The sequence below is a fragment of the Caretta caretta genome, chromosome 16 (assembly GCF_965140235.1).
Source record: "Caretta caretta isolate rCarCar2 chromosome 16, rCarCar1.hap1, whole genome shotgun sequence".
Lineage (NCBI taxonomy): Eukaryota > Metazoa > Chordata > Testudines > Cheloniidae > Caretta > Caretta caretta.
Genome location: NC_134221.1, coordinates 13,232,822 through 13,257,174, shown reverse-complemented (window position 1 = coordinate 13,257,174; position 24,353 = coordinate 13,232,822). Strand labels below are relative to the sequence as shown.

At 45.3% G+C, this 24,353-nt stretch overlaps 1 protein-coding gene and 1 long non-coding RNA gene across 7 annotated transcripts in view; one reads left to right on the top strand and one right to left on the bottom strand.

Moving 5' to 3' along the window:
* Window positions 1-24,353, top strand: part of DYNC2I2 (dynein 2 intermediate chain 2) — a 33,669-nt gene that overhangs the window by 3,706 nt on the left and 5,610 nt on the right. Inside the window, exons 2-6 of one of the 5 annotated variants that reach the window (XM_048822968.2) lie at window positions 1,846-1,966; window positions 2,230-2,459; window positions 16,473-16,733; window positions 17,804-17,913; window positions 19,697-19,854. In XM_048822968.2, coding sequence (XP_048678925.2) covers window positions 1,927-1,966; window positions 2,230-2,459; window positions 16,473-16,733; window positions 17,804-17,913; window positions 19,697-19,854 — 799 coding nt within the window. In that variant the 5' untranslated portion in view covers window positions 1,846-1,926. Of the gene's footprint in view, window positions 1-1,845; window positions 1,967-2,229; window positions 2,460-8,381; window positions 8,720-12,018; window positions 12,229-16,472; window positions 16,734-17,803; window positions 17,914-19,696; window positions 19,855-24,353 lie in introns of those variants that run through there. The other 4 variants (XM_048822969.2, XM_048822971.2, XM_048822973.2 and 1 more) reach the window with 4 other exon arrangements.
* LOC125623498 (uncharacterized) lies at window positions 5,642-8,269 on the bottom strand. 2 transcript variants are annotated; one of them, XR_007353024.2, is made up of 3 exons: window positions 7,819-8,269; window positions 6,154-6,263; window positions 5,642-6,019 (listed from the first exon to the last, which is right to left on the bottom strand). It is a non-coding gene; the product is annotated as an uncharacterized LOC125623498 (long non-coding RNA). The 2 variants fall into 2 exon arrangements; XR_012665284.1 differs by having other exon boundaries at window positions 6,154-8,269.

The window sequence follows — 24,353 nt, the reverse complement described above, 5'->3', positions numbered from 1 at the left end:
CTCTTGTTGCACACACTTCTAAACTTAATCCAGAGACACTTATTGCTAAGATCATACTTAAAACTGGCCTGCTGAAAATCTAAAGAGAAGTTCTGCAGTCTGGATTTTGTCAGGTTTTAGAAGTATTAAACTTGGGAGAAAACGAGGGTGAAGGATACTTTCATGATATCAGCCCATTACAATCCATGTACAGACCCTTGCACTGGTAAAACAGTATATGTTACTACAGAATAATGGGACTTGCTTTGTGATCTTGGGCAGGTCAGTTAACCTCTCTGTGCCTCCTGTTTCCTTATTTGTAAAATGGGAATCCCATTCACTTCTCTAATAAAGCTAGAGAAGATCTGCAGATGCAAAGTATCGTTTTAAGCACAAAGTATTATTATAGCCTCATGAGGTGCAGCATCTGGGGCACAGAGTAAGTAAACGTACACATGTGAGTTCATTGGTTCATAGTTTACCAGAAAGACATCTTGATTTGAAGACTCCAAGAGATGAAGTATCCACCACTTTCCTTGGTAGTTTGTTCCAATGGTTAATCATCCTCACTGTTAAAAAAGTGCACATAATTTGCATTTGTCTGGCTTCAGCTTCTTGGCCATTGGTTCCTGTTATGCCTTTCTCAACTAGATTAAAGAGCCAATTAGTACCTGTTATTTTCTCTCTGTGAAGATACAGTACTTATACAATTGTTGCAGAAACTCTTTTCTATATAGGTTCTTATATTGCACTCATCACCATAGTATCCATGCAGATATCAAACATAATACAATAACTTTCTCTGAGTTTATACAGCATATTCGACTTACATCAATAGCAAATACAAGGTTTAAAAACGTGTGTAGACCTCATTAATGGCTTAGTGAACTAGGAGTGGTCCTTTTGTTCCCAATACTGTATTAGGTGGTGAGGTGTCATGCTCAAATGGGGTTTGGGTTACACTACTTATATGGGTGTAGGATTTACGTCCTTTGTAAAGATCTGCTCATTAGAGTTTCATGAAGGCCTTAATAAACCAGGAGGAGCGGAGGAGATGGATGGTAAAAGGCACAGGGCTGGGAATTAGGAGACTTCTGTTCAGTTCTGCCTCTGATTTCTTTTGACTTTGGGTGAGTTACCTAATCTCTCTCTACCTCATTCTCTGTATCTGTAAAATGAATATAATATTTATATCTACCTCATATCCGTGTTGGAAGGCTTACTTTGCTAATATTTCTCAAGTGAAAGATGCTAGAGAAGGGTGAAATATTACTATAAAGTATAATTATTATTTGATGATCGTTCCTTGTTAGATTGCCAGAGTAGAACAAATTGAGCTATGGCATAACTGGGTGCAAATCTCTTGACTTTAGTGGAGTTATGTCCATTCTGAGCTACGCCTGCATTGGGGCATGTCTATAAGTGCAGCTGTACTGCTCCTTTACTGGAATAGGAGGAATACCAGTATACTATACTGGCAAAGCATTCTTAGTGTGGATGCAGCTATATTGGTATAGTAAAACCAAGTGAAACAAGCTATACCAGTAAAAGCACAGTTTTGCCAGTTTGTGTCGACACTAGGGTCTACAACCAGCAAAGGTATGTCAGTCAGTCGGTTGGGATCACACCTCTTCACACCATTGACTGACATAGGGTTAACAGAAATCTGAAGTATAGACCTGGCTGAATTTGTTCCCACATATCTTGATTCTTATGTAGGGGGCATATTCATCCCTGGAATAAGTGGCAACAAATCCATTGACGAAGTACATGGATTGATTTAGATCTGTTTATGCCAGGACAGAATTTATCCCATGTGTTCACCACAAAGTTAAAAAGAACTGGTCTTTTTTTGCCTCTTTTCAGCGTCCTTGCCTCTCCCACCGTGGCCATCTTTATTCCTGGCACCAACCCCCTCGACCTGTTCAACTGTTCACAGGAAGTGGAATGTTTCCTCCCCACATTGGGTCCCGGGGTCTAAGCCGAGGTAAATGCCCCCTAAATGGATATGGTGAGGGAACAACGGCAGGCTCATGCAACACGTCCTAAAGAGAGACCCTGTGCCCTTAGCAAAGATGGCGGGTCGGGCTAGGCCCTTCCCCGAGACCTGAGGTTCCATGCCCTTAACTAAGGTGGCCGTCTGAAGCATTGGGTATTCTGTAAGTTCAGTGCCCTTAACCAAGATGGCGGTCATGCCAGTCACAGAGTAGTACAGTGGAATTTTCACTGTTAACTGATGTCATTCTACAGTGCCTTTCTGGTCTCCATGGGAACCTACGCGGCTGGCTTGGGAAGATGGCAGCTCTAGAGAGGTCACCAGGGGTTGCTCGGGACTGGGACTCCAGGCTTCTGTGCTTCTAGAGAGACGCACTGCTACCTCTTGCCTTTCCCCCGTTGCCGGGATGTTCAGGGACGGTGTGGCGTGCGGTGCCAACGTAGAGTCGCTGTGGCAAAGAGACCAGGGGACCCGCTGCGAGGCGGTGAGCGGCCATGGTGGTTGTGGGGGCAGGGGCCATTCGCCGTGGTGGTGGGTTGGTGGGTACCTTGGCCCTTTCTCCTGCACGTTGACTCTGTCCATGAGTCACTTGCTCTGGGGGAAGCCAAAGGGGCTGCTCACCCCACTCTCTGGCATTAAGCAGCTACCAATGCATGAAACAAATGCTGCAGCTCGCTGGGAACCTGAGGGGTTTTCCCCCAAATCAAACCATCCTTCTGCAGGAAGTGCAGGAGAGCCTAGGGACATGTCTGTGGCAGTCCTAGAGTGAGGTAAGTCCCCAAAGGTCTGGATGCCATAGAGTGAGGCACACAGCATGTTGACACACTGTTTACCTCAGCATGAGGCATTGGTACCTTTATTTGGTTCACCTTTGCCATCTAGGTCTGATAGGTTGGCAAAAGATCTCACAGTGCTTCCTTCTCTGAAATATGGTGGAAATGTAGTGTTTTATCCTGGAGAGAAAATGTACTGTGTCCCTTGTGCCCATTCCCAAATGTTGAATGGCAAAACACAACAGTTGTTTGTCCTCCAAGAAATCCCTTTGTGCTAAGAAAATTGTGATTTGCCAGCTCTACTGCCCTTACAGATCTTCAGATAACACTTTGTCTGAATCGTTAGAGTAAGAAAATAAACTAAGGGTGGAGGGAAGTTTCTGCCATTGCTATGACCATTGTCACTGGCACTGTCAGAATTTTTACAATCTACTACATGTGCCTAAGCGGTGCTAACTATATATCCTCCTCGTTGTATTTGTCTTCTACCCATCCTAAATCCTCTCTGGCCATAACTTCAGTCATCGCTCAGCACTATACAGCCCCTTTTGGGACTCCACTGGCCTTGTTTTGGGGGTGGGAGGGATAGCTCAGTGGTTTGAGCATTGGCTCCTAAATCCACGGTTGTGAGTTCAATCCTTGAGGGGCCGTTTAGGGATCTGGAGCAAAAATTGGGGATTCGTCCTGCTTTGAGCAGGGGGTTGGACTAGATGAGCTCCTGAGGTCCCTTCCAACCCTGATATTCTGTGATTCTTTGATGGGTCATCAGGCCTCAGGTTTTCTTTTGGAGTGGGCTCAGCACATTTCTAAAAGATTGTGGCTCCCTGTGAATGTAGACTCTGGAACCCTGTGGGACATGTTGGATCCAGACTGTGAAGTCTGGTCCAAGAGCTGGCTTGCTGTATGTCTTGTACAGTGTTGAGACATCATGGTGATAGGTATAGTATAAATAACTAGGTAGAGCATGTTAATGTTCAATTAATAATAATTCCGGCCGTGTCTTTGTCATGGCATACAGAAAGGCAGATGGGAATAAACTCTCATAACTCCTCTGATAAAGTGTTACTGACACAATGCGTCTAGCCCCCTGCCATCCTGAAGGCTCCTCTGCAGCCTAGCTCCCTTAGTGACAACACTAGGGTAAACGTATTGTGTTTGAAAGATATGATGTAGACGAGTAAGTATTTCTTCATGGTCCAATTTGAAGTTCAGACAAGAGCAGGAATATTGACTCTGCCCATCTGCCATAGCCCCCATTCACCTCTCTTAGGGAAGATACTTATTTGGGCAGCATGTTTTAGTAAAGTTACATTACGTTATGTATCATATTCAAGCCTTACACAATCAAAAGAGAAAAGTGAAAAATGAGGCCATGTAATATTCAATGTGATCTTGATGCAATCGGAGCTCAGAAAAGCATGGTCTGGTCACGGTCACAAAATGAGCACTTTATCTTCTCCAATAATGTCAACAGACAAGAGATATGTGTCATAGAAGTAGTATGCTCCTTTTAATACTTCCATTGTTGTTCAAGCAGTGAAACTGCTTTGGATGACAGTTTTTGAATAATGCTGGAAATCTGAGGCAGGAGACAACTCTGAATATTTAATTTTTAAACCCTTAAGAACTGTGTTGTTATGGCATCGGTGACTCTAGAATGTGCTTGATATGACAAAATAGACATAAATGTTAAGCGCAAACTCTGCAGATATGTGACATCAAGTGTTCAAACCAATCAGATGGGGGGAAAAAGCCAATTAAATGTTGGGATCCTTACACAGAGGAACAATAACATCAAATGACAGAGGGGCTGTGTTGCTACTAGCTCTCCCACACATACACCCGAACTCTAATATCTAGCGTGTGTGGGGGCGCACATGCATGAAGCAAGGACAGAAGGTGAACCAGTGCTGCCTGAAATGGGGAGTACGCTCTGCTCTCATCCTTCCATGGACTCAGGAGCTACTCTATCACTTTACACCCTGTCACATCTGACAGTGAAGAGGAGCAAAAAGTCCCTGACTTGTAATGACTGGGAAGGTACACAGGAGTGATATACTATTACAGTTTACACATGGTCCCCTGTAAAGCAATGGGCGTTTTGTAAACACAGTGATTGGAATGGTTGGGTGATGTCCCTTTGAAAAGGAGGAGAGAGAGACTGTTGGAAGCAGGAGGTTCCATGGCACTTGAAAGCAACAGTTGGAACTGGTCAGCTGACATGAGAAGGATAAAAGTATGGGGAAGAGAGAAGAGAAGAGCAGTCAGGGAGGAAGCATTACTAGGAAGCTTGGAAGAGTGCATCAGAAGAGCTGAGTGAAAGGAAGGGAACAAGAGGGGAAACCAACAGAATCAAAGAAAAAGCAAGAAGTAGCAGTGGAAGAATAACAGACTGGGCCATCCCTCCAAAAAGAGAAGTGAGTTCCTAGCTTTCTCTCACTGCATGGAGCATATACAGATCTGAATTTGCTTCCTGACCTTTTTTTGGGGAAAAAAATACAAACATTTCAAGTATTTCTCTCTCTCTCTCTAATGAATATATTGTGGTCCCATAGGCTAATTACCTAGTTCTGGTAAAAGGTAAACAGTTTCATAGGATGTTCTTATCAGTACCCAGGAACTACAATGTGGTGTTGGCATTCAAGACGGCGCATCCCAGCTTACTAGACCTTAGATGCATCAATGGGCCATACTAATCATGTGCCTCAGGGATACCGAATGATCAGGCTTGACAGAATCAATTTTTTTAATATCATTTCAATGGATACTGATGTTTATTTTAAAGCTTTTTTTATTTTTAACCATTTAAATGTTCACACTTGTGGGAAAGTATGGGAGGTTCAGGCAACGGGGTGGTCAGACAAAAATTATTTAGTGACAGAAGACACTGAAATTCAGAAAGTTAAAACTTTATAACCATTAAAATACAAATTATCAACGTCACATGTCAAAATATACCAAGTACGTATTGTTAAATCAAACTCTAATACGTTCTCAAGTAGCATTTTTCTAACTTTGCCTGCCTGTATATTTCAGTTATTATGGATGGAAATACTTTTTGTCAGTTTGTGTGTGTACGGTGAAATAGATGTTTACTGATATCTATCAAAAATCTAATCCTTCCAAGCCTCTAAATAATTCATAGACTCAAATGCAGGGTGAGGAGTAGACAGAGGCTTCTCCCACTGTGATGTTCCCATTTGGAAGTAGCTTTCCTACAGATGTCCACGTTTTTAGGTACTTGGAGCCCTTCATATGAAAATCTGAAGAACTGCAGTGAATGGTAAATATATGGTTTATGCCAGAGACAATCCAAGCAGATATAACTGTTTGCCGTATAGACTGGCTCCAGCGATTAAACTTGAAGCCAGCTATTAAAGAAGGAAAAAAACAAGCCACACTTACCCTCTCTGAAGATGAAGACAGCAACAATAATGGATCTTAGGAGATTCACACAGGGAATGAGGCAGTTTCTCCTCAGTGATATGCTTCAACAGTGCCCTGGAGAGACACCCCTAGGAAGGAGAAAATAATTTAGTCTCCATGACTCTTTCAGTCCCTTGCTTCTCATTTCTGACTGCCAATAAGCATGCTCACCCATGGTACTAACAATTGCTATCGTACAGACGTAATGAGACCAAATACAGTGATGTTCCTTTCCTCTTGGCAGCTATTCATACAGCAAACAGGGCTAGAACATTAGAAATAGAAAAGTCACAGAACACTCCGGGACAGTTGGGAATGGTGACTGTTAGAGCTGGAATTTGGACGTGAAAGACAGCAACTGGGGAGTGACACGAGGGATTTGGCTGTTGGAATTTGAGAGGTGAGAATGGCAGTTCTTAGGGGGAATCCCAGAGAGAAGAAAGCTGAAGAAAGTGCAGTGACAACAGTAGGAACCATCTGAGGGGGAGAGAGGGATCAGGCAGGGAAGTGTTACTGGGATGTTGGGTAAAGTGTGTGAGAAGAGCCATATGAAAAGGAGGCGAAAGAAGAGAGCAAGAGAACCAGGGACAATGCAAGAGGCCAGAGAGTGGCAGAGAAACAGCAGACTGAAAAATGCAGTGGAAAAGATGAGCTTCTGGTTCGCTTACTCTGTGCTGAGCACATGAGGGTATAGAAACATAGAATCTCAGGGTTGGAAGGGACCTCAGGAGGTCATCTAGTCCAACCCCCTGCTTACAGCAGGGCCAATCCCCAATTTTTGCCCCAGATCCCTAAGTGGCCCCCTCAAGGATTGAGCTCACAAGCCTGGGTTTAGCAGGCCAACACTCAAACCACTGAGCTATCCCTCCCCCCCCAAATCACTGAATCACCTTCTAACCTGATGTATGTTTAAATTACTCAAAGAATAAGCGCTGTACATTTGGGGATGAAACACAACAAAGTGATTGAATCCATGTTTTAAGAGCAAAATGGAATTCAACAGTAACTACATAGCCATGACCGGCAGCTCCAGAACATAAAAAAAGTGTGTTTACAATCGATATCTAGTCTCCTAAGAAGCCCTATGCTATCTCAATCAAGTTAGCTGAATGCGATTGAAAAGCTCTCTAAACGCTCGTTGAGACGCAGGCTAACGGAAGCATTTGAAGCTGTGGCCTAGGCTTTTTCAAATAGCAACAAGATGGCAGTGACCTGTGCTCGTTATTCACTTGCAACTGGATAGGAACCGCTAATTGAGATATCAAAAACCAATTATTGACTCTATGAGCCAACCAGTGCCTCTCAGCTTAACCTTTCAGAAGACGTTACAGGTTGGGTTTAGGCTTTAGAAGGACAAAGAACCCAAAGCAGCACACTTATTATGAGTGATTAACAGTCAGGTGACCCCAGAACCCCATTACTGAGTGACATTGCTGCATAGCTACCAGTGGCTCCCTCAAGCCTACATCCTTTTTCTGTGGTGACAGATTGTACAGGACAGAGTTCAGACAGCCCGTGATACACTCTTCCCTTGGGCCACTGTGCCAGAGCAGGAGGTGGTAGGTGTACGTTGCACACAGCGGATGTTGTGACTATCATGGCTACCACAGCAGGCATGCATAGGCCACCACGCCAGCTCCTTACTGGGCAGGAAACCTGCGGGGCCAACCCTCGGGCACTTATGGAGCTGCAAGGCCAGTGGCTGGAGCGTGTTTTGGGGCAAGAGAGCTGCAAGGTCATCGCCTGGGGGCGCGGCAGCCCATCCCTGGGCACAGCTGTCGAAGGCCGGGCGGAACCAGCCACGTGTGTGATGGAGCGGGACAGCGCGCGCCGCTGTCCTACTTTCCCTCTCCCGCGCCCGCTTCTCGCGCCGTCCTCGGTGCCTTAGCACTGAGCTCCGTCCGCCCTCTCCCTGTGCGCGAGGCGCGGCCAATGGGGGCACAGCGTGGGGCAGGCGGCGGAGGCGGGGCCCACATGGAGTCTGGTGCGGCTGCGCACAAAGCTGCCCGCCCCTGGATGTTCAGGACGGGAGGGGGTGTCTACGCCTGCGCATAACAGCGCTGGTCTCACATGCCCAAGAGCGGTGTTTTCTGCGCCTGCGGTGTGCGCCTCCCCTCCCCAGTGGCCGGGAGAGGGGGATTGCTACGCATGCGCAGTGTGGCCTTCGTACCCCTGTGCCCCGGAGGGGGGGGTTGCTGCGCTTGCGCACAACGCTGCCCGCCCCTCGCCAGCAGTAGCAGCAGTAGGAGGAGGCGGCGTTGGTCCCGGCTGGGGCGATAGCGTGAGGGTGCCCGAGCGCCGCTGTTGCCCCCTTTTATCCGGGAGCCCCAGGTCCGGGCCGAGGAGGAGGAGGAGGAGGCGTCCCGGCCGCGGAGGGAGTCCGAGCGGCGGCGGCAGCAGCAGTCTGTGCCCGGCCCCCCCTGCGCTCAGTCCCGTTACAACCCCCTCCCTCCGCGCTCCGCAGCCACCAACATGTCGGCGCCGGCGGCCAAAGTCAGTAAGAAGGAGCTGAACTCCAACCACGATGGGGCCGACGAGACCTCAGGTGAGGCCGGGACGGGGGAGGGAAGGGAATGGCGGCGGCCGCCGCGGCCTCCTCCTCCCCGCACGGCGCTGCACCGACCGCCATTTTCCCCAGCCACACGGGCCGCGGCCGGGCCGGAGGCGGGAAGAGCGCGGGGTCGGCCGGGCGGATGTGCAGGCCTCAGCCGCGGCAAGAGGAGGCCATGTTAGAGCCCTTTTGTCTGTACTGCCCGGCCTCCTTCTCCGCGGGCGGGGGGCGCTGCGGCCTGCGCGGAGCAGCGGGACCCCCCCTCCTGGAGCAGCATCCGCGGAGCCTCATTGTGCTCCGCCGCCGCCATGATGCTTCGCCGCCTTGTGGTCTCGGAGCCGCTACTGCTGCATGGTGCTGCCCGGCCGCGCAGCGCCGGGATAGAGCGGCGCTGTCTCGGTGGCTGGCGGGGCCCGCCCGACTGGGGAGCCACGCGCTACTCGTGCAGCAGCGGGATGCGGCTGCCCGCCCGTCCCCACGTGCGATCCGAGCAGCCCGTGTGTCCTGAAAGGTCGGTACTCGGTTCACCGTGGCGTGGGGTTTGCATCAGTCGCCGCCGTAGGGGGAACTTGCCCCCGGTAAAGGCTGTCGGTTCCCCCACCCATAGATGTTCGCCTGTTTGGCGCGGGGTGTGGAGGTGCTCATGGCAACGAGCCTCCAGGCCAGCCGCTCTCCGCTGTGCCCGGTTCCTTTCACACACGTGCTTCCCGCACCTGAGTTTTCCTGTGTAATGGGGGCGGGGGAGAGAAAACGACACCAATCTACCCATCTCCGGCCGCAGGGTGGGGGTAGGGCTTGGCTCTGAGGCCCCCACCGGAAACAGCTACCCCATCACACGAAATCCTCTGTGTTCGCAAAGTAATCGGGGGAGGGGTGCCTGTGCCGCACTTCTACAGCTGCTTCCCGCTACCTTTCGTTAATCTTAAAACACTTTAGGCAAACAGCCATTGCTTAATTAAGCGCTCCAGCAGCCTCTGCCGAGTTAAAGTTCTGATTAGAAGATATCCACTTCATGGTGGTTTTGAAATATTTACCTGCATCTCTTCCGAAACGCGCCTGTTAATTGTGGAAAACAGCATTTCCAATTGTACTGTTTTAATGAGCATTTTGTATCTTATTTTTTCTTTAGTATTCAGTTCGCTTAACTGATTCAATTTCTGTAACTGTGTTCAGTTCAGAAAGAATGATTTGGTGTATAATTTTAGTAAATTATTAAACTATTGTTGTTTCAACAGATGGGCTATAAAATACCAAGTGTATATGACAATATATTGTGAATTAGCACGGGACCTGGTTTGAGCCCTTTTTAAAGGAAAAAGGAAAAAGACAGCAAAGCTTTACACCAATCTTCAGAGACTTCACTTAGCAAGTTCAGTTAGTAAAAAATGGTAGTTTTACAAGGTCTGGTGAGCCTTGTTGTATCAAGTGGAAATAATCATCACTCCCTGTGATAAAGCTACCGCTGCTCATTCGAGGTGGGGGTTTTTATCGCTGAGAGAGCTCTCTATTCACTTTGACATGCACATGGTAACCAGGTTCTAGATCTGGTAGTTTTCTAGCTGAGTGACGTGTTGTAAAAGTGGACCATCACACTCATTAATGGCTTAGTGAACTAGAAGTGGTCCTTTTGTTCCCAATACTGTATTAGGTGGTGAGGTGTCATGCTCAAATGGGGTTTGGGTTACACTACTTATATGGGTGTAGGATTTACGTCCTTTGTAAAGATCTGCTCATTAGAGTTTCATGAAGGCCTTAATAAACCAGGAGGAGCGGAGGAGATGGATGGTAAAAGGCACAGGGCTGGGAATTAGGAGACTTCTGTTCAGTTCTGCCTCTGATTTCTTTTGACTTTGGGTGAGTTACCTAATCTCTCTCTACCTCATTCTCTGTATCTGTAAAATGAATATAATATTTATATCTACCTCATATCCGTGTTGGAAGGCTTACTTTGCTAATATTTCTCAAGTGAAAGATGCTAGAGAAGGGTGAAATATTACTATAAAGTATAATTATTATTTGATGATCGTTCCTTGTTAGATTGCCAGAGTAGAACAAATTGAGCTATGGCATAACTGGGTGCAAATCTCTTGACTTTAGTGGAGTTATGTCCATTCTGAGCTACGCCTGCATTGGGGCATGTCTATAAGTGCAGCTGTACTGCTCCTTTACTGGAATAGGAGGAATACCAGTATACTATACTGGCAAAGCATTCTTAGTGTGGATGCAGCTATATTGGTATAGTAAAACCAAGTGAAACAAGCTATACCAGTAAAAGCACAGTTTTGCCAGTTTGTGTCGACACTAGGGTCTACAACCAGCAAAGGTATGTCAGTCAGTCGGTTGGGATCACACCTCTTCACACCATTGACTGACATAGGGTTAACAGAAATCTGAAGTATAGACCTGGCTGAATTTGTTCCCACATATCTTGATTCTTATGTAGGGGGCATATTCATCCCTGGAATAAGTGGCAACAAATCCATTGACGAAGTACTCTAGACTGTTCTCAATGGTAGCAGATGACAGAACGAGGAGTAATGGTCTCAAGTTGCAGTGGGGGAGGTTTAGATTGGATATTAGGAAAAACTTTTTCACTATGAGGGTGGTGAAACACTGGAATGCGTTACCTAGGGAGGTGGTAGAATCTCCTTCCTTAGAGGTTTTTAAGGTCAGGCTTGACAAAGCCCTGGCTGGGATGATTTAACTGGGAATTGGTCCTGCTTCGAGCAGGGGGTTGGACTAGATGACCTTCTGGGGTCCCTTCCAACCCTTATATTCTATGATTCTATGATTGATTTAGATCTGTTTATGCCAGGACTGAATTTATCCCATGTTAAAAAGTTAAACCACAAAGTTAAAAAGAACTGGTCTTTTTTTGCCTCTTTTCAGCGTCCTCGCCTCTTCCACCGTGGCCATCTTTATTCCTTGCACCAACCCCCTCGACCTGTTCACTTCCTGTGAACAGAGGGAATGTTTCCTCCCCACACTGGGTTCTGGGGTCTAAGCCGAGGTAAATGCCCCCTAAACGGATATGGTGAGGGAACAACGGCAGGCTCATGCAACACGTCCTAAAGAGAGACCCTGTGCCCTTAGCAAAGATGGCGGGTCGGGCTAGGCCCTTCCCCGAGACCTGAGGTTCCATGCCCTTAACCAAGGTGGCCGTCTGAAGCATTGGGTATTCTGTAAGTTCAGTGCCCTTAACCAAGATGGCGGTCATGCCAGTCACAGAGTAGTACAGTGGAATTTTCGCTGTTAACTGATGTCATTCTACAGTGCCTTTCTGGTCTCCATAGGAACCTACGCGGCTGGCTTGGGAAGATGGCGGCTCTAGAGAGGTCGCCAGGGGTTGCTCGAGACTGGGACTCCAGGCTTCTGTGCTTTTAGAGAGACGCACCGCTACCTCTTGCTTTTCCCCCATCGCCGGGATGTTCAGGGACGGTGTGGTGCGCGGTGCCGACGTAGAGTCGCTGTGGCGAAGAGACCAGGGGACCCGCTGCGAGGCGGTGAGCGGCCATGGTGGTTGTGGGGGCAGGGGCCATTCGCCGTGGTGGTGGGTTGGTGGGTACCTTGGCCCTTTCTCCTGCACGTTGACTCTGTCCATAAGTCACTTGCTCTGGGGGAAGCCAATAGAGTGAGGCACACAGCACGTTGACACACTGTTTGCCTCATCCTCAGGCACTGGTACCTTTATTTGGTTCACCTGTGCCATCTAGGTCTGATAGGCTGGCAAAAGATCTCTCAGTGCTTCCTTCTCTGAAATATGGTGGAAATGTAGTGTTTTATCCTGGAGAGAAAATGTACTGTGTCCCTTGTGCCCACTCCCAAATGCTGAACGGCAAAACACGACAGTTGTTTGTCTTTCAAGAAATCCCTTTGTGCTAAGAAAATTGTGACTTGGCAGCTCTGCTGCCCTTACAGATCTTCAGATAACACTTTGTCTGACTCGTTAGAGTAAGAAAATTAAACTAAGGATGGAGGGAAGTTTCTGCCATTGCTATCACCATTGTCATTGGCACTGTCAGAATATTTGCAATCTACCGCATGTGCCTAAGCGGTGCTAACTATATATCCTCCTTGTTGTATTTGTGTCTTCTACCCATCCTAAATCCTCTCTGGCCATAACTTCAGTCATCGCTCAGCACTATACAGCCCCTTTTGGGACTCCACTGGCCTTGTTTGGGGGGTCATCAGGCTTCAGGTTTTCTTTTGGAGTGCTCACTAGGCCTGAAGTCTTTCCACGCCAACAAAATCTCCTGGGTTGTCTTCTACTTTCCTGGAGGTATCCCTCTCATTTTTCAACTCCACTGCCCCTTCCTTTCTTTTTCCCCAGCCTCATTCTCTTTTGGTAAATGAAAAGCCAAGAAAAGCACTCCACAAAGTCCAAGAAATCAGAAACCCATAGATGTAAGAAATCTGGAAACTTAACTCTCCATCTTCAGTGGAAGGTGAAATCTTTTCTCTTGTCTTTATTATCCTCTGAGGAGTCAGACTCAAATGAGGGGAGGCATTTTGACATTGTAGACCTGACAGTCCACATTCATTGAGGTGGCCTAATTTATTCTGGATATTTCTGATGAGGAAACACATCTTCCAGATTAAAATAAATAAAAATTCCCCAGGATAAGTTAAATAGAGTCTGAGGGATTCTGGTCTTCTCTGCCCTGGAGCTGCTGGAATAGATTTTTGCTTCAGTGGCTCTGCCCAGAATATAGGGACTTCCCACCAATAGAGCCTGCCTCAAGATGAATAAAGTACAGAAAAACACACACCTCAAACTTGCCTCAGTACCTGAAGTGAACATCTCAATCTCAAGGTTTGCAAAACCAAATAAAAACATAAAAATGGTGATTCCAGTTGAGGGGTGCTGCCTCCCTCAAAGATCTGTTGGGCAAACACAGGGTGAAATTGCACAATACAGCTGTGAGACTGCAACTTCGACCGCAGAGGTAGCGATGACTGGACCTCTCTCTCTCTGGTCAGGTCCAAAAGCCATTACCCCAAAAATCTTCTCAAAAGCCTGCAATCCTCATTTTTCACTTGGAAAAGCTTTCCTCTAGTTTCTTATATGAAAGTTGTCTTCCTTGTAGCAATTACCTCTGTGAGAAAGGTCAGCAAAGTAGAAGCTCTTTCCTCCTGAGAATCCTTTTTTTACTTCTTTCCTCTTAGGGTTGTACTTTTTAGAACCCATGAATTCACATCTAAAATGTATTCTTCAAGTCAGTCAGGAGACTGTTATTCCTTTCTTCTTCTGTAAACCATCCACACTGCTAGTCCAGATCTTTGGCTCGCATAATCCTACATTAGCAGAAGACAAACTGATTTTGAGTGCATAGTACAAGCACTAAGTCCTGCCACAGGAACTTCAGTTTTCCTGTCCGTTTTCAGAAGTGCATCCATTTTCACACTTTTTCATAGTGGAAATTGAATAATTAGGAAGTGCTAATTATAACCACCATCTCCATTTATTCCTTCATTCCAGCTTTCCGGCTTCGAAACACCTCTGACTTGCTGAACCCATAGCACTGTTCCATCAGCAGTTTTATTTCTCTTTGGGTAGCTGGCTGGTTGCTGAAACTGGAGTGAAGCCACATCTGTATTTGAAAAAAGAACGAGGAGTACTTGTGGCACCTTAGAGACTACCACTCTGAAATCTGTATTTGAATATTCACAGCAGCTTTACATAATTTAGCTCTTGGAATGGCCTATCTGTTCTTTTTACTGTACCCTGGGGGCATATGGAATGCTGCAGAAAATCCAGGCTGGAGATCTTGGCTAGGAAAGCATGTTTACTTGTTTACAGGTAGCAGATACAGAAATATCTGTTTCAGAGTAGCAGCTGTGTTAGTCTGTATATGCAAAAAGAAAAGGAGGACTTGTGGCACCTTACAGACTAACAAATTTATTTGAGCATAAGCTTTCGTGATGCATCCGATGCAGTGAGCTGTAGCTCACGAAAGCTTATGCTCAAAAAAATTTGTTAGTCTCTAAGGTGCCACAGGTTCTCATCTTCTTGTTTCATAATGTTTTGTTTGGTGGAGTAGTCTGAGGCAGTTTTTAGCACCCTTCTGAAAACTGAAGAACTGTCAAAATTAAGCACAACTCCCACTAGCTGAGATGTGGATAAAAGGTGCAAAATAAACCAGGCTGATGGGCTCAGCACATTTCTAAAAGATTGTGGCTCCCTGTGAATGTAGACTCTGGAACCCTGTGGGAGATGTTGGATCTAGACTGTGAAGTCTGTTCCAAGAGCTGGCTTGCTGTATGTCTTGTACAGTGCTGAGACATCATGGTTATAGGTATAGTATAAATAACTAGCTAGAACATGTTGCTGATGTCCGATTAATAATAATTCGGGCTGTTTCTTTGTCATGGCAAAAAATACAGTGGTCACAAATATATGGAAAAAATCCAGAAAGTCATGAACACACATTGCTTTGACCAAATAGCCTTTGTTTTTTGATTTATTTTTGAAATTTGTTTTAATTAAAAATTATTTAAAACAGCATGTCACTCTCTGATACTTCACTTCACTGGACATATGTAGAGCCAAATTTGTAAAAGTCATGGAGGAGTCTTGATTACTGGTTTAAAAGACCTTAAAAGTCTATAAAGTTTTATCAAAGCCATGACTGACAAACAAAGAGCCTCAATAATAATGGTCTTTGGAGATAGAAGTAATTTGATACTCTGCACAAGGAGAAGAGGTGTTATGTTCTAGGCCCCCCTAGATATAGGGAAGCATTATTTACTACTTTGCATAACACAAGAAACAGGGGTCACCCAATGACATTAATAGGCAGCAGGTTTAAAACAAACATAAGGAAGTACTCCTTCACACAATGCACAGTCAACTTGTGGAACTCATTGCCAGAGATGTTGTGAAGGCCAAAAGTATAACTGGGTTCAAAAAAGAATTAGATAATTTCATGGAGGATAGGTCCATCAATGGCTATGAGCCAAGATAATCAGGGACACAAACCCCATGCTCTGGGTGTCCCGAAACCTCTGGCTTCTGGGACTGGACAATAGGGGATGGATCACAGTAATTACTCTGTTCTGTTCATTCCCTCTGAAGCATCTGGCAGTCATCACTTTTGGAAGACAGGGTACTGGGCTAGATGGCCCATTTGTCTGACCCAGTGTGGCCATTTTTATGTTTTTTTATAGTATGCTGCACTGGAGGAGCAAGAATGAGGGGAATCTGTTTACATTCATGTTGATCATATGCTAAAAGTAACTGAATTTTCTTACCCTAGTAGTACAGTACATACATAGTGTGGACCCCAGTGCCTTATACATCAGTTAAAATTGGGTCCTATGTTTCCACTCCCATAACTCTGGGACTATCCTTTCCTACTTATTCTCCCGAGTACCTAATCACTGTAATAGAAGGTTGGCATCTGTATCCTCACCCTGTTGATTTGAGGGAAGTCAAGGAGCAAGTAACCTCTGTTTCTCTGATTCTAAAACCAGGGTTGCTCCATAAAGTGACCTGCTAGAGGTGTACTTAGATTTGATAACTGTTCTTCTCTTTGTGAAACATGATCTCCACTGGCCTGAGAACTGTTCTTGCATACATGACTCCACAGTCCATAAAAGCCACCAATTAGCCAGGAACCCAATATGCAAGGTTCCTTTTGAGTATATATTCAGTATATTGAGTGACAAAAGGGAATTGTCCTAAATGGGTCTCTATGCACCCATCTTTCGTTGTTTCATTTGTAGAACATTATTCTTCTTCCAACAGAAAAGCTGCCAGACTGGGGAGATCTCAACCATGGAGGCTGCAGTACAATCCCATTCCATCCGAGATGCTGGCATGCAGACTGATCAAAGTGAGGAGACGATCCAAGACTTGGATATCCAGAAGGAAGCTCCTGTGGATTATCCTGGCCTGCTCTCGTTCCTTCAGGGAGTGGAGGATGTTGTTATCAAAGAGCTGAATAAAAACTGGAGAAGTCATGCCTTCGATGGCTTTGAGGTGAACTGGGTAGATCAGAATGAAACGGTAGGTTGATAGAATTCAGAGCAATATGACCATACTATACAGTGCCAATAGCAACAGCTGTGGAATAGTTGGCTCTGTTACCTGGTGCTGAGACTGTCATTGCTTGACTCTGTTCATAAGAAAATAAGTATTCTTTCTCCTTTTGCCTTCACCCCAGTCTAGTTAGGTAACCTGTCCTTGTGAGTAGCAACAGTGTGTAATACTGGGTTCATCAAAAGGAAGCTTACAATTGGAGTAGGTTAGTTTCCTCCTCTCTTTAACCAGTGCAGTTTAAAATCTCTGATCATTTAGATCTTCCTGCCATATTCTTCAGACAATAGTGTATTAATCATTGTCTGGCAGCATCTGAAAGTCATTGCAGTGCCTGTGGTTTGGCAGCTCTACCTGTTCACATGACTTATCTGTCCAGGAATGTGGGCAGCTGATAGCTATTGGTGCATGCTGGGTATGTTTATTGCTGCCTTTTATCAGATTATGGTTTGAGAGCACAATGTAGATCTTAAACCACCAGAATTGTGGAGCGGGACTGCCCCAAGCCTTCGGGGCATGGGCTCCTTAGTCTTTTCCGTAATTGCTCTGAAGATAGTAGAGTGGGAGATGACATTATGGAGAGACATTTGGTTTGGTGGGAGCATGCAGAGTTTTGCGTGTGATGCTCTCAACAGGAGGCAAACTTCTGTCTTACCTGTATCTACAAACCACAGTTTGTTTCCCCAGACTCTGCTGCAATAAAGAGAGTGGGAGTCTGGACCCTGACCAGGATATTGGTCTGTGGAGATAATGTGATTCTTTCTTTAGTCTCTGAATATAGATCAAGACTAACAAATTTATTTGAGCATAAGCTTTCATGAGCTACAGCTCACTTCACTGAATACATCCGATGAAGTGAGCTGTAGCTCACCAAAGCTTATGCTCAAATAAATTTGTTAGTCTCTAAGGTGCCACAAGTATTCCTTTTCTTTTTGCGGATACAGACTAACACGGCTGCTACTCTGAAACCTGAATATAGATCCTAATTATCCGTACCTCCATAGGTTGGTGGCTCAGTATTTGGATTTCTTCTTTTCCAGGTGTCCTGTTTGCATAGCTTATTGTACCCAGAGGCTCAGGATCAGAAGTTGCAGGTGACCAGCATCTCCTGGAATGCCACTGGATCAGTTGTTGCATGTTCTTATGGCAGGTGAGCACCTGCGTTGATCCAGAGCACAACTGAGAGTGGTCTCTGAGACATTTCAGACTGGCCTGCATTCAGAAGCATTGGAGAATGTTCACTTGCTTTGTAATAACTAACCATGTGTATAAGCAACTTATTTATGTTGAAAAAGATATTTAATTGATATTCAGAAAAATCAGAACCCAAGGGCAGTTCTAATTTAGGTCAGATATCCTTTCCCTTTCCTCTCTGTCCATTATGTCCAATCCCCAAAGCTAATCTATATTTTCTCAGTGTTTTGTTCTTAGGCAGATTCTGTTGGAAAATGTAAAGAGGAGGTGTATGTTTGTATGTGTCTGCAGTGTGTGTGTGTGTGTGTGTGTGTATGGGTATGGGATGGTTGGATGTGCATACTTGCCTTGATCATAAAATGTCTTGTTAGCCGTCACGTGGTCTCCAAGCCCATATAGAATACACCTGGTGCCCATACACAGAAGTGCTCTCAGCCGTGTACTCGCATGCCGGATACTATTTGGATTAGATTTTCTTCCAGCAAGGCTAACCACCATTTTAGTCTTCTTTGTTATTGCCAGTGTGGACAGAGATTGCTGGTAGTCCTCCCACTGTCGGCACATAGTAAACTAGTCATTGTTGAAGTTGCTTGTCTGATTTACTTTCCACATGCACAGTTCGTGGTACCTTACTCTGGGAAACCCATTATTTCAGAAAGTGGATGACCTCATTGTGGAGTTGATTGGGATTAGCAAATGCAATATGGCAAACATTTGTTTCATGGTATTTCCAGCTCTGGGGATTTTGCACATGGCAATAATTGCTATAGATTTGCACTGCCCCTAACAAACAAGGTTGCACGCTGATAAACACAAAGTAAATGAAATAGCTACAAAGCAGAAGGGAAGCAAAACTTTGTCTTTTGAGAGGTTTATTTGTAACTCTGTCCTTTCAGAGTTACAAAATGAAACAAATCATGAACCCAACTTAACTGGGGCAAGTAAACATGGAAATGAAATTGGACTTAGGCTTTGAGAGATGTCAGTGGCATGACTTGTGTAATATCTGCACCATTTGGAGGTGCAAATGGGTGTGAATGAGACTTCATGCTTGTATGACCTCAGCAGAAATGTCATTACATACATGACTAATTAAACAAATGCCTCATTTTGTCTTTGAGATGGGTGGGGGAGATCGTTGTACATCACTATCAGAGCCCTTCACGCCAACATCAAGGGTCCACTTAATGGCTACTCTCTCCTGGCCAAGCAGGACTGAGTAGCACTTCAGCCCCTATCAGTTCTCCTTATTCAGCTGCAGTGGTCACTGCTCAGCAGCACAACACTTTTTTCCTCTCTAGAACACTTTCAAACCCTGAACTCCTTGTTGGAATGAGGAATGTTGGCTTTTCATCCTCTCTGCAGAACAGTTGCTTCTGGTAACTTAAAAAGGAGGAAATGTGTGCTCTCTTTGAATGGTGGCTGTGAAGTAACTTTCCCCAATGTGGATTCCAGGCTGTTACCTTAGTAGTATAGTTAATAGGTCCTGTCCTGTAATAATTTATATATGCTGTCAAACACTCCCATCATACTGGGGTGCACCAACATGTACTCAAAATGTAGCACTCCACAGAGATGCATTGTAACCGCAGCCTCCTCTAAAGAAAGGCTTTCGTAGCCCCAGAGAGCACATGTCAATGAAAATGGGAATGCAGCTGGAAATCTGCGTAGCTGAGTGTCTCTGTATAACAATGACCAGATGAGGTGTAGCTTTCATCTTGACTTCTTTTCTTTTCCAGACTGGATGACGGGGACTGGAGCACAGAAAAATCCTATGTTTGTACCTGGAACCTGGACAGAAGGGGGTTAAATCCAAAGCGTCCTGATCTAGTAGTGGATGTTCCCAGTTCTGTCATGTGCCTAGCTTTCCATCCATCACAGCCTTCGTTGATCGTTGGTAGACTGCTCTTGCCTTAGATTTTATTTTTAATTGTTCCCCTATCTCCTTCAACTAGTGCTGCTGATTTTCTCTTCAAGGCTACCTGGGTAGGGTGACCAGACAGTAAATGTGAAAAATCGGGACGGGTGTGTGTGTAAGTAATAGGAGCCTATATAAGAAAAAGACCCAAAGATTGGTACTGTCCCTATAAAATCGGGACATCTGGTCATCCTATACCTGGGACTCCTCCCAAGAGGAATGGTAGTGCGCTTCCTCAGTCGCTTCCTCAGTCACTTCCCAAGGCAAGGGAAGTGTTGCTGCCAAATGTGTAATTGCTGTTTTATCCGAGGTACTAGGAATCAGGATCTTCCTTTGTTTTAGTGCGACCTTCCCTTCTCTTAGTAGGCTTTGCCTGTTTTATACTACCTCTTGGAGCACTTAGTTTCCCCACTTTCTCAGCAGGAATCTCTGGGAGATGAAGAGGGAGGGCAAAAATCAGTCCTTGCATAAGTATTGGTTGTTCAAGATGGCTGTATATTCCCACTTATGGTATTGCGCTGCCTAGTGATGCCTAATGGCAGAACCTTCCCTTGGCATTGTCTCTTAGAGTGCTCTTGCATCCTCTTGTACCCCTCCCCTCAGCTGTCTCAGAGCGAGGCTATATCAGGGGACACAGCATCATCTACCACCTCAGTTCCTTTCAACCATGAGCTTGCATGGAAGTGAACCGCTCTGAACTGTTTGGGTCTGGAGTTCTTTCTCCTTGAGTATTCATTGGTGTTTTGTTGTTAGTAGTAGTTAGTATAAGTGTAGAAATAGTTACTTGCTAGTGTTTCATTTCTGGGTGATGGTGGAACTGAAGAGGAAGAAGAAGCCAAGATTCAAGAGGTGTGCTTCCTGCCCTACTGCCTTCTCAGCAGTGGATGACCACATCAGGTGCCTCAAGTGTTTGAGAGAGGTCACTCTCCGTCTGAGTATTCTATCTGCTGAACTTTGATACCCCAGAGCTCGCAAGCAGAGGCAGAACAGATTGCAAGGGGTTCTCCTGAAGGAGGCTCTTGAAGCTTCCGAACCAAGATCTGAGATACACTGTTGACTCCTGTGACTTCAAGAAAATTGAAGCAGTTGGAGGATTCCAGGAAGTTGGAACTCCCATCAGCTTTGGCTCCAATTCTCACTGTTCCTTCAACTAGGTCTTTGCTATGTCAGAACTAAGGGCCATGTGGTCGTCTCCATCTGTCTTATTGGATCCATTCTATTCTTACAGAGCCTCTGTGGCTCCAGAAGTCAAGGTTGATTCTGGGGTCAGCCTTGGGAGCCAGGAGCATGAGTCTGGTGTTGGATCTGCTGCTGTCAGCTTCTTCGTCCCTGACCTTGGCTCCTGCTTTGGTTCCACTTACTTTTTCAGTTCTGAAAAATACTGTTACGTGATATCTGAGGTACACTGTGAGGCTTCTGATCAATCCTCAGATCTGAGCAAAAAGCAGAGGACCTTGAGAAAGAGGGCAGGCTTCGCTGACCACTTCATCTGTAAGGAGAGTAGAACTGTCTGTACTTCCTCCTCCTAGGACTCCTACAGGATCCTCGTAAAGGTTTCCTCCTTACGTCCCTCAAGGTCCTCCAGTGCACTCTGTCACAGATCCAGTGCCAGATCCATATCTGAAGGAGGCTAGAGGAAGAATTAAGAGGCCTGTTTCTTCCTGGTTTGCCCCTCCCTTTGGTCCTCCTCCTGTGGGGGTGCTCCTGAATCCCAGTTTTTGGGAAGACTGACAGTCCTGGGTGTCGTGACCTTATTGGGAGCTGCTGCAGGAATTTTTCAGTTATCCTCCATGTGGATGGAGAGGTGAGCTTTCATTTGCTAAAGATCCAGTGGTGTGGAAATCCCAGATCCAGTTCCTCCAGATCTGTCTACATTTCAGGCAGTGGTGCCTGATTATTGATAGCCTCTCTCTTTGAACAGGAGCATGTGGTCACACACTGTGATCCTGGATTTGTCACCAGATGAGCATGTGGGAGTTCCTTCAGTCTCCTCCCCTTTTAAGGATACTACACTATTTCACAAATTAGTGGATCGTGTCTAGAACTCACTTGTCTAGAACTTGAATCTGCCTTCAGTGCCTGCGGAAGAGACTTCTCATCTGATGTTTGACATTCTTGGTGCTTCTTCCAGGAATAGGATATCCCTACCTATTTTGGATGTTTGCTTTAGCCAACTAAATCAGTGTGGGTCTATTCCTGGCAAGCTACATTATTTATCCTCAGAAGAGAATTCATATTTTCATATGGACCCTGTACCTAAGTCGCTGGTGGTGGCTGCTGCCAGTAACAGAGCAAGATCTGGACAAGCTCACCCTATCCTTATTGACAGAGAGGGGAAAGGTGTTCTCTCCTTTATCCTTTGGTATTAGGGTGGCAAGTTATCAAGCTGTTGTGTCCTGCTATCAGTTTCACTTGTGGGAGAAGATACTGCTGCAGGAGTTGCCAGATGACAAAAGGAGATAAACACAATTTCAACGGAGGGCCAAAATATGGTGAAACCCTCCTTTAGGGTTTTTTTGATGTCTTGGACTCTTCTGCTAGTATATTGGCTTCTGTAGTGACGCTGAGGAGACATGCTTGGCTTTGTTCCTCTTCTCTGGAGGTGGATACAGACATAATGTTGCAGGGGATGGTCTTTTCAGTGAAAATACAGATGAATTGCTGAAAAAATTGGAGACGACAAGATTGACAACTCGTTCTTTGGTCTTAATTGCTTCTATTAGGAGATTGCTTCTTTGTTATCAGAGGCAGTACTCTCCAGAGTTATCTTCAACTTATTACCCAGAAAATCAGAGATGTCAACAACAGTACCAGCAGGCTACATCCTTTCAGAGCAGCATAAGAAGAGGTCATTTAAATCAAGACCTAAATTTAAGCAGTCTTCTATTTCCATGACTATTTTGTCTCATGCCAGACCTCAGATGTGATGGGAAGATCGAGTCAAAAACCAACCATCTAGGATCCTTCTCTTCCTCTGTTTGAAGAGAGGCTAGCCCTTTTTATTAGTGCCTGGAGGCTTATAATATCAGACAGATGGGTTCTAGAAGTTAAAGAAAAGAGCTATGCCATACAGTTCGAAAGACTACCTCTTCCAATTCCCCATACCCTTCCTTTGTCAGGGAACCTGAACATTAACATGCCATGCATTACATTGATTAAAAACTGGCTAACTGATAGGTCTCAAAATCTATTTGTAAATTGGGAACAGTTATTGAGTGGGTATGTTTTCAGTTGAGTCCTGCAGGGATGGATTCTTAGCCATACACTATTTATCATTTTTATTAATGACCTGGAAGAAAATATAAAATCATCACTGATAAAATTCACAGGAGCCATGAGAATTGGGGAAGCAGTAAATAAGGAAGAGACAAGTGACTGATTCAGAATGATCTGGATTGCTTAGTGAACTGTGTGAAGCAAAACCGTATGCATTTGAATAGTTAAATGTAAATGTGTACATCTAGGAACAAAGAATGTAGGCAATACATAACAGGATGGGAACTTTATCCTGGGAAGCAGTGACCTTGAAAAGGATTTGGAGATTGTGGTGGATAATCAGTTGAATATGAGCTCCCACTGTAACACTGTGGCCAAAAGAGCTAATGCAATCTTGGGCTGCACTAACTTGGAAATCTTGAGTAGCAGTAGAAAGGTTATTTTACCTCTCTATTTGGCATTGGTGCAACCACTGCAGGAATACTGTGTCTTCTGGTACCCAAAATTCAAGAAAATATTGATAAATTGGAGAGGGTCAGAGAAGAGCCATGAGGATGATTAAAGGATTAGAAAACTTGCCTTATAGTTATAGACGCAAGGAGCTTCATCTATTTAGTTTAACAAAGAGAAGGTGGGGTGACTTGATTACAATCTATAAGTATCTATATGGGGACAAATATTTAATAATGGGCTCTTCCATCTAGCAGAGAAAGATATAACATGATCAAATGTCTGGAAGTTGAAGCTAGACACATTCAGATTGGAAATAAGGAGTACCTTTTGAACAGTGAGAGTAATTAACCGTTGGAACAATTTACCAAGGCTCGTTGTGGATTCTCCATTACTGAAAATTTTTAAATCACGATAGGATATTTTTCTTGTGTAGCTGCAAGCCCCATTCCAGAGCCTGGCAGCTGCGCCACAATGTCATCCAAGATCGCCTGGTCAGAGCCATCCCACCACCTGTGGAGAAGGTTGCTGTGAACTCCGCCATCCCTGGAATGGACAGACAACTGCGACTGGACATTGTCATCACCAACAAAGACTTGAAGATCATTATGGTGGATGTCACAATTCCCTTTGAAAACAGGACCCCAGCTTTCCGTGATGCCCAATCTTGAAAGCTGGAGAAATACGACCCTCTGGCCAACACATTGAGAGCAAGGGGCGACGAGGTCCAAACTCGCGCGCGCCAATCGTTGGAACCCTGGGTGTATGGGCCTCCACTAACGAGTGAGTGTTGAGAGAATGTGGAATCTTGG